General features: G+C 32.6%; 1 protein-coding gene across 1 annotated transcript; it reads right to left on the bottom strand.

The window, feature by feature from the left end:
- Positions 1-1135: 1135 nt before the first annotated feature.
- Positions 1136-6710, bottom strand: LOC139490972 (uncharacterized). The gene is made up of 4 exons (XM_071278150.1): positions 6075-6710; positions 3661-4612; positions 1857-1938; positions 1136-1378 (listed from the first exon to the last, which is right to left on the bottom strand). The coding sequence occupies exons 1-3, from the start codon at positions 6613-6615 to the stop codon at positions 1857-1859; spliced, it is 1575 nt and encodes a 524-aa protein (XP_071134251.1). The 5' UTR covers positions 6616-6710; the 3' UTR covers positions 1136-1378.
- Positions 6711-10068: the final 3358 nt, after the last annotated feature.

Genomic DNA, 10068 nt, shown 5'->3' with positions numbered 1-10068 from the left:
AACTTTTTATTGAGTATAGTTTTTTAATATGATTTGATTATTTTATAGGGATAATAATAAAACTTTTCCTCAAAACTCATTAAGACAGGTTCCTCTGCTGAATATTTCGCTGAAGGCTTGGTTCAAAGTTCAGCCAATACCAAAAAACGGGTATGATGTTATAATATAAATCTAGTAGGAAGCTGATATACTAAATTTCGCAGATTTTATGTGCAAAATTACAACGGAACATAGAGAAATGCATTTAATTTAATCTGAAATGTTACGCCGGACATGCAATTTTTAACGCAAAAGTAAGATTTGTGAGTTCAATAAAATAAATGTATGGTGCAAAAATTTATAGAATTAACTTAAAATAAGAAAAAAATGTCCGAGCCTTTCTGTAGATATATGGATGTTGGTGATTTTATTTTTTATAGACAAATGGTTGCTGTTCTAAAATCATATAATAACGTAATTTTAATCCGAACGCATTACCGTGCGTAACGTCGCTGCATTGAAGACTCACAGGTGGCCTTCGTCTGTTGTCTGCTTTTTGGTCGGGTTGTTGTGTCTTTGACACATTCCCCATTTCATTCTCAATTTTAATTTTATATCAATGGATCATCATGTTTTAGCCATAGTGTAATGTAGTCTTTGAGGAGTTTCAAACATAATACAAATCTATATGTAGGAATAAAAAAAATATTTACATTGAAAAAGAGATACGAAAGATACCAAGGGATAATCAAACTCCAAAATTCGAAAACAAACTGACACTACTTTGGAAAAAACGAAAAACGACCAAATGACAAACAGCAGTACACAAAACACAACATAGAAAACTAAAGACTCAGCATTGCAAATCCCACCAGAAACCGGAGATGATATCAGATGCTCAGGAAGGATAAGAAGATCCTGCTCCACATTTTGCACATGTTGTGTTACTCATGTATGTTGAAACCCGGTACTAATAAATTAAAGATAAGACGATGACTGAGGTTGACCCACACCTTACGTTATGTCGTTAATTTACCATTCTTCTTGAATTATGCCATCCATTACCACTTTTCACCCTTGAACCAACCAACACTGCGACACTGAGAGGTCACAAAAATATAAATACGTTTACACTTATATGATGAATATCAAAGCGTTATTGCATGGTTCTGACAATTTTATTGTTGCGAATATGTAGAACATTGTTCAATAGTGCATGGATGCTGCTTCGGGTTTAATTTTCCGGATCTTTTGTCGATTTTTGATTTGGTAATGAACATTGGTATTGCTTCAAAAATGTGTATCTTATAATGTTTATATGCGTCCATTAGCTTTAAAATTATTTCAGATGACTTCGTTGTATTCTATATATATACATATCCATCCCTGGTGTTGAATCCTGAAAAACAAGAATAAAAAGATTACAAATTTCAACAATATTCGCTACCTTAAACATAAAAGTGCAGCATTATGAATAAAAGAAATTGAAGCTAAAAAAAAATCTCAAAATTAAAACGTATCTTGTATGAAAAGAACACACAAGGAGTTACTGTCCTAAAAAAATCTTTAGGTCAAACTACCATTATCATACAGGCATCATATGTTCAATAATTTTGAGGATATATTTTATTCAATAATCAATAATTCTGGTTAATTCTTTGTTAATGTCAATGCTTTCGTATACATTTTATCAAGGCTCTGCTTCAGTAATAAATAAACACGGTTGTTGTCTTATTGTCGTATAACCATCATCTACTTTGGTTCACACTGAGTTCTCTAGCGAGCAAGATATGTATTGCTCTAGAAAATTATCAAAATGACAATACAAAATATAAAATGTACATGCTAACAAGTCTTGTTATGTAAGTTACACTTACCTAGTTCTGTAATGGTGTACGTTGTTTCTGGGTTGTAAGGTGAAATGGGTCATCTTTATGTAACATTTTGACTGTAACAATCCTGAAAAACATAGGTCTTATACGGTTATATATCATATTATATTATATAATATCATAATCTATAAAGTTCTCCAATGTTGACTTTATAAAAACACTTTAGATATATACAGTATATCATAGATCAAACGTGGACAATTTTTCCCAAACTTTGTTTTGGCTCCATGGGATACATCTGGCTTACACCAAGTAATGAGACTTTGTGTATCACATTGACGAAAAACGTATACGGGTTCCACAATAATGTATTATAAACCAACCGGCTGTAATATGAATCAGTTTCTTGTAAAATCTGTCTATCAGAGAATTATAGTATAACTAATCGCCGTATTTGAATATCAAAAATAAGACAACTTGTGACCGAACGCCGCTATGGATTAAACTCGTGCTGCTATAACTAATCGCCGTATTTGAATATCAAAAATAAGACAACGCGTGACCGAACGCCGCTATGGATTAAACTCGTGCGCAGCAGCACGAGTTTAATCCATAGCGGCGTTCGGTCACAAGTTGTCTTATTTTTGATATTCAAATACGGCGATTAGTTATTCTTTTTATTAAATTGGCAAATGGCTTTTTTTATGAAATTAATGAAGAAAATGTAAGGAACTATATCTTTTTCCTACGCATTGACAATTTGTTTTGATCCGACGTTATCGACGTCTTGACAACGCCTATTGTTGTATGACGTCAGAGAGTGAAATAACCACGTTTATTTCACATGTGAAATTATCGGTTTTTATCTAACTGGGAAATCAATGTAATTCATTGCAACCAATGTAATAATATCAGATTATTACATGGCATTTTTCATATCGCATGTATTATCAGCCCTAGGTTCAATATCAGCCCAAGAGCCGCATGGCTCGAGGGTTGATATTGACCGAGGGCTGATAATACATGCGATATGAAAAATGACATGTTATGATCTTTTTATCATATGCTTCAACAATGGAGAAAAATAACAGATTCATATATTGATCCTTTTACGTGGTTCCCAAATAGAAGTTCAAAGAGTGAAAAGTTCACGGACGTCGCACCCCAAATTAAGTACATTCGATATGAAATCTTTCTATGCCTCAACAGAGAAGAAAAACATTTGAATATGGACGAATCGACAAAAAAAATAATTCAACAATATACATAATGAACACTGGTTGGAAAAGTAAACTTTTTTTAAAGTAACTTTCTAAATTATGTTTGAAACTTTTAAAAAATGCATTTATTTAATAATTTGTTTGGTTTTTTTTTTGCTTTTTTTTGGTGTATTATTTTACACAATATACATTCCAGTATCCAAATAATTGTTTTGTACACTACTTTGTAAGGTTTTCCACTGAAAACGTAGCATTGAGGTGTATTTTCCGGAATTTACCGAGTATCACCGGAATGCCATGCGATAACGTTACGGAAAGGCATGTGATAACAGTCGAAGCATGTGATAAACTTTTCATATCAGCCCGCTAAGCACCAATTTGAAAAATATAAAATTTACGTTAATTTAATGCGATTATCATACAGTAAAAATCATATGTTATTTAGTCTAAGTATATGATAATGACATATATAACTATAACAGTGTTGTTTTACAGAAGCATTATCTGATTATAATCTTTAAAATGAAAACATATTTAATTGTCTTTTATTTTGTGTAAAATAATTACAAATGTAAATGTGTATGTAGCGTATTTGGATATAAATTGCACTACTAAAAGTAAAAACCTACCAGTTGGCTTCCAGTAAGATTTGTTTACACAATTTGCTGTCTTTCAATAAATCAGTGAATTCATTACACTGTGAAATCTCCAATTGAGTCATGTTACCAAACCGAACACACTGCATCAGCCTCATAAGGTCCTTCCTTCTCTCCTCTGTGTTGTTTGCCATCCAGCGTACTGCAGTTCTAAAGACTTCTAGTTCTGTGTCAATTTTAAGATTATCACTGCTGAGAATGACTATTAATGTTTCAATATCTAGTTCTTGGACTACTTCTTCATGTCTGAATGTAATGAAATTGTCACAGACAGCCTTGACTGCTCTTTCATACAGCATTCCAAACAGTACTTTATGCTTTATGATGATGCTCAGTGCTTGAGCTAATGGTAGACATTCCAGAAAATCAATTATACGGTTTTTGATCATTGTAATTCCGAGATTTTTTGCCATTGTCATCAAATCACCAATGACCTCTGGTGTGACATTCAACGTTCCAGTGTAAATGAAGTTAAGTAAAAGTTCAAATGCTCTTGGTTTGATACCTTTTAGTCTAATTGTAAGTGGAACACGTTGTTTTTCGCCTCTAGTATAAAACATATCGGCGAAAAAGTCACTGAAACATGCCAAAGAAATGCGATGAGCAGAATATTTGTTAGTGCCGATGAAGACCAATACATCACATATCCTTTCATTTGCCTGAAGGTGACGCATGTAATCTCCAAGATGCGCAAAATGTGTTATTTGGTACATTGGTATTTTCTGTAAGCGCTTTAATGAATCTTCCACTTCGTCTGGGAAAGGAGATATCGCTTCTCCTTTAGCAACAGGAATGAGGTTGTTGACATCTTTGGTATTTCTTACTGGGTGAAGATAATTGTCCTCATCGGTAAACATTAGAGCCGTAGCATGCTTGGTTAGCTCGTTCAAATTGGGAACAGTAGATTGAGTTGCAGGAACTAACTCTGTAAATATTTAAAAATCAATACAAATAAACTTATCATTGTTACACTGGCTTTAAATTTTGTTCGCCAGCTACAAACGACTCATCAGTGAAGCTTAAATAAAAAAGTTTAAAAGGCCAAATAAAGACGGAGTTGAAGATCATTGATGCCAAACAATTCACAAAAGTTTTGCAAAATACTGGTTAGTTAATTCATCTATTCCTGGTGTAGCCGGTAATCATTAGTGTTTTGTAATCATTGATTTCTGCAATACTATATTTTGGTATTTTTCAAAAAAAAAAAAAAATCTTTCTATAAAACGGTTTTAACCTTATGAGGAAAAAATCCACGTTTTCCAATTAGTTAAGTGAGTGTGACGTCCGTTTTCACTGAACTAGTACACGTTTTGTTTATGGACCAGCTTAAGCCCGCCGCCGGGTGCGGGAATTTCTCGAGCCTATTAATGGCCTTCGGCTGTTTGGTCTCTTGGTCGGGATGTTGTCTCTTTAACGCATTCGGGCCCCATTTCCATCCGCAAACATATTTCATATTCTGTTATATATAAGAAAAAGAGATGTGTCATGATTGTCAATGACAACTTTCAACCATGGACCAAATGACGAAGACATTTGCAACTAAAGGTGATCGTATGACCTTCAACAATAAACAAAACCCATACCGCTTATAAAACGTCCCTACATAGTAACAATGTCAAACAGTTTAAATGAGAAAATCAAGGTGTTAATGAACAAAATCTATTTCAATTAGACTCAAATCCTTCAGAATTATTTGTTTAACTACCAGAAGTTCATCGTTCTTGAATATGATTATGTTTTCAGCTGATATAAGAGGAAATTAAACCGAGTCTTCTTTTTAAACAAAAAATGTATTTCTTAAGTTGTATGTATGATTAAAGGACAAAGTTAACTCAGTTTGCCTATACATTGCCTTTAATTTCATCCATATCAAAAAGGCCACAATTTAATTCTGACATAGAAATATTTCAAAAGGCTAAAAACTTAGAAAAAGAAAGCCCTTCATCATGACAAGACAGTGTATTGCTCCCAGGTCGACACATTTTTTGTTTATGACGTTAACAATGTGTTTCCGTAGATATTGATTCATGACGTTTAATAAAGACAACTGAATTTACGTCGTATACTTCAAATTCAAGATTAATTGTTTTTACCCAAAATATTTTAAAATCTTATTTTCCGACAATGTATTGTATCAAAAAAAATATTTATTATACATCTAATTCCACTGACATGTGATTAAAGGCGACAGGGTTGAGATAATATAAAAAAAAACTGTTGATACTTTTTGTATGAATAAAAGAAGATGGGGTATACGAATTTATGAGACTGAAAAATAATATACTTCAAAACCAGTTAAAGGCTGGTTGGAGACTCTTTTAGATAGATTTAAATAAGGATCCGGACAAAGACGACATAAATGTTATTGCACATCACATACATATTACCTTGACTTTCTGTTTTATCTACAATATACATCTTAAGTGTACGTGTCTTTTCTTCTTCTTCTGGATTTCGTGTTTCCACTTTTTCGGATTGACTTGGAGGATTTACAGCCGATTGGTTACATTCTATAGAATGATCAGATCCAGTGAATAAGAATGGACATGCATGTTGCTCTGGTAACCCATCAATGTTATCATCTGGATCTGCACAGCTTGATTCAGGACCAAAAACGCTATCTGTTTCACTTTCAGCATGTTCAGATTGTTCTATAGAAAGTTGATCTGGGTTTTCCTTATCTTCGAGCCCTTTAAATTTCATATATTCTGGATCAGCTGATACCTCGTCAAAATCTTTGAAATGGCATGTTTCCGAAAGTGACTGTTGCTTATCAATGCTAGTTGACGCAATTGAAAGAATAAGTTGACTTTCTTCGGTGTCCTGCTTCTTCAATACATCTCTCAGGTCTAAATCTGTATTATTTAAAGAACTAACGCCATTTAACACTTTTTTGGAGACATACGAGCTAAAACTGAAGCGTGGCATCTTGTTGCTGCTGCTGCTTCGCTTACCTTCTTTGTTTAGGAAGTAACGTTGTCATTAGATACTATTGTTATGTTATAGCGTTACGTATACAGGTAGAAGTGCGGAAAGATGAAAGTGTCGTAGCGAGTGTGTCTAAGTGAGTAAGTATAAGTAAGTAAGTAAGTAAGTAAGTAAGTAAGTAAGTAAGTAAGTAAGTAAGTAAGTAAGTAAGAGTAAGTAAGTAAGTAAGTAAGTAAGTAAGTAAGTAAGTAAGTAAGTAAGTAAGTAAGTAAGTAAGTAAGTAAGTAAGTAAGTAAGTAAGTAAGTAAGTAAGTAAGTAAGTAAGTAAGTAAGTAAGTAAATAGAGGGTTTTCGATTATAAAAAAAAGAAGAGAAGAACATTATGTTCCCTGACGACCGCAAAGAAAAATCTACATAAAATAATACCAGCCACTAAACATGGAAAACATTGTTCACATCTTCACCAATTATAGCATTTTGTAAAATAAAATTATTCTGATTTTTTTCTTTTTTATGCCTAAAAACATACATAAAATATGATGCTTACTGTTTTTTTTAAATTAAATATTTAGGACTCTAAAGTGCGATGGTACTCTAAAGTGCGATGGTCACGCTAAAGTGCGAAGGTCTACGCTAAAGTACGCTGGTGTATCACGCTAAAGTGCGATGGTTGTTTGTTCGCTAAAGTACGGCGGTTTATCACGCTAAAATGCGATGGACCAAAAGGATAGTGTTAAAGGGCTAAACACTTTAAAGATCACGGATGTATAATAAATAGTCTTTTTTCAAAAGCTAATAGGTTAAGGTTTTATAACATATGTGATAGGCTTTATAATTACCGGTAGGCTTAAGTGATTGTTTCTAAATTAAATTAAATGGTGGTTTAGGTATGACAAAAATCTATCTAATTTTATCCTGTATATGATAAAAAAAACAAATTCGGGCGTATCAAATATTTGGATAATTGATGCATGTAGCTTGCCGTTCACACAGTCTATCACTTAATATGTGAATACCTCCCCTGAAAGTCGTCATTGTAAATTACAAAAACAAATCCTTTCTGGTGAAACATTTATTTGTTTAAAACATTCTTAATTTAAATGAGAGAGAAATGCAATGTTCTCCGAGCTTTCTTTTTTTTCGCAGCGAGTACAAATACAGGTTGTATTTTCCTACAATGTACAAACTATTTTTTTTAGTAGACAATTTATGATTTACGCATGAAAACATGTACCTTTATTTTACCGATTTTAATTTTCAATAAAATCGACAATATTTTAACGGGGACCGGAAAGTAAACTGCAACATGAAGAATTCTTTCAATGCATCCGTCACCTTTTAATAGAAACAGGATAAAGGATACTTATGCGAATACCTTTTTATCTGTATAGCAAGATAGTGGACTACAGGACACAAGTCCTACTTCCAGCACCCGAAATGAAAACATATTTGAATCAGCCGACAAAGCACGGTTATGTTTAAATTGAGTAAGTCATGGACATTTGGTTTAAAGTTGTTAATCAAATATTCTACATTCATCTTTCGGCATGTTCATTTATTTGTTTATAAATAAATTTGGTGTTTTTACTGTCTTCTGATTGGTTAAAATTATTAGTTTTATTTTCAATGTTGTCAATTTTGCCGGATGGCGACACGTCCACTCTGACGTTGTGTATTCATACGCCAACATGTATGTACGTTGTTATTGTTAATATAAATAATATAAAAAGTTCTTTGAGCCTTATTTTTGATAGAAATTTATTTATAATGAATGGCAATAATTTATTTTGATTTTATTGAACCATAAAACTAATTTTTGACTCTTCACATTTTACATAATCCGCTTCGCGGATTATTCAATGTGAAGAGTCAAACTAGTTTTATGGTTCAATAAATTCAAAATAGATAATAGCCATTCATTAAGTATAAAAGACTGTTCACGTCATAATCCATATACTTAGGTTTATTACGTCTATACTTTCGCGGACCATTGCACTTTAGCGTGTGTAGGCATCGCACTTTAGCGTAGACCATCGCACTATAGCGTAACTATCGTACTTTAGCGTCCCCTTCGCACTTTAGAGTCCTACAAATATAATGTATTTCAAAAGCATATTTCCCATGATGATGGTTGCATACAATAATTAAAACGAGTACAATGAAACTGATAAAAATATACAAACTTTTAATTACATAGATGTAATGTAAACTGTATAACTTTACAAATATATAGTTCACTTCGAAATTCCCGCAGTATTTCAGACTTAAATAAGTAAACTGACAAACTGTGTAAGTTCAGATATAGATAACGGGGTGAAACCGGGGTCTCTGATTCACACTCCTACCCCTACTCCCTATTCCCTTTCTTACGCCCATTTCCCTCTCCGACTCTCACTTCCCTACCCCTACTCTCACTTGCCTTCCCCTTACTTCCGAACGAAAATCGGTAAATCTGAATAGTATTTTCAGCATACTCCTAATTTTACTCTCCCCCACCCCGACTTCTGCTTCTCTAATCCCGTCGGCATTCCAACCCTTCATTCCTATGTTACCTAAACACTGTCCGCCAACTCCTAGATAATATGTTCATTAGTTTATAGTCTTTATTAGCGAAGTTGTTTAGTTCTGGGATGTTAGAAGACGAGTTTACGGGTGATAAACAAGTAAGTTCTTCTTTAAAAGCATGAACTATTTCATTTGAACTTCATGACAAATCATATTTTCTCTTTTTAATTTTTTATGATCTTCCCATTGCCGATACTAAAAATTATTCTTATTTGCATTTTAAAGACATGTATTTTAATTTCAAAAGTTGTTTCTCACAACAACATATATATTTTTATGGGCTTTGTGAAGCCTTAAAATCTGGAGAAAAAAGTCCATGTCTAAAATTTCTGTATGATACAACAAATTATGTTTTATTAACGATCTATTGATAATGAATGCTTATCTGTAGAATATCATTTTGCTAATATATCAATTAAAGTTTCTATATATCTATAATATGTAACTAATGTTGAACTTTTTTCAATTTCAAATCTCCTTAATATACCCTTTTATTTTTCGATATCGCTTTACTAAAAAAATCACATTTTTTATTCTCGTATTTTCGACATTTTGAAAATCAAATTTTGACTAAGAAATTCTTAAATGCAAACCGTATTTTCTAATTTTGAATTATCTTAAACATTGGAGACATTGGAAGCTTTGCAAAAATAGTTTGAAACACTCATTATTTACAGAAGAAATCAAGACTGCATGAAAATTACAAACGCTTCATTTTTTAACACATTGCCCAAAGATTTGTATAAAATTCTTCGCCTTGGCTATTTATATTAATAAATGGTTTCTTTCTGCAACTCGAAATACGGATAAGCATTAAGGACATTAAAGAGGGTTACTCCAAATATAAAATTAATATAGGAGGACAAAAAAACAAAACAAATATTTTAC

Source organism: Mytilus edulis, chromosome 1, assembly GCF_963676685.1.
Source record: "Mytilus edulis chromosome 1, xbMytEdul2.2, whole genome shotgun sequence".
Classification (NCBI taxonomy): Eukaryota; Metazoa; Mollusca; class Bivalvia; order Mytilida; family Mytilidae; genus Mytilus; species Mytilus edulis.
Note: the sequence above shows the minus strand (reverse complement) of the source record. Positions and strands in the feature narration are given on the sequence as shown.

Excerpts from the sequence above, each read along its gene's own strand:
- LOC139490972 (XM_071278150.1), bottom strand. The coding sequence starts at position 6,615 with ATGCCACGCTTCAGTTTTAGCTCGTATGTCTCCAAAAAAGTGTTAAAT. Across the intron at positions 4,613-6,074 it reads AGATAAAACAGAAAGTCAAG|AGTTAGTTCCTGCAACTCAA; the intron begins GTAATATGTATG and ends AAATATTTACAG. Across the intron at positions 1,939-3,660 it reads ATCTTACTGGAAGCCAACTG|GATTGTTACAGTCAAAATGT; the intron begins GTAGGTTTTTAC and ends TATGTTTTTCAG.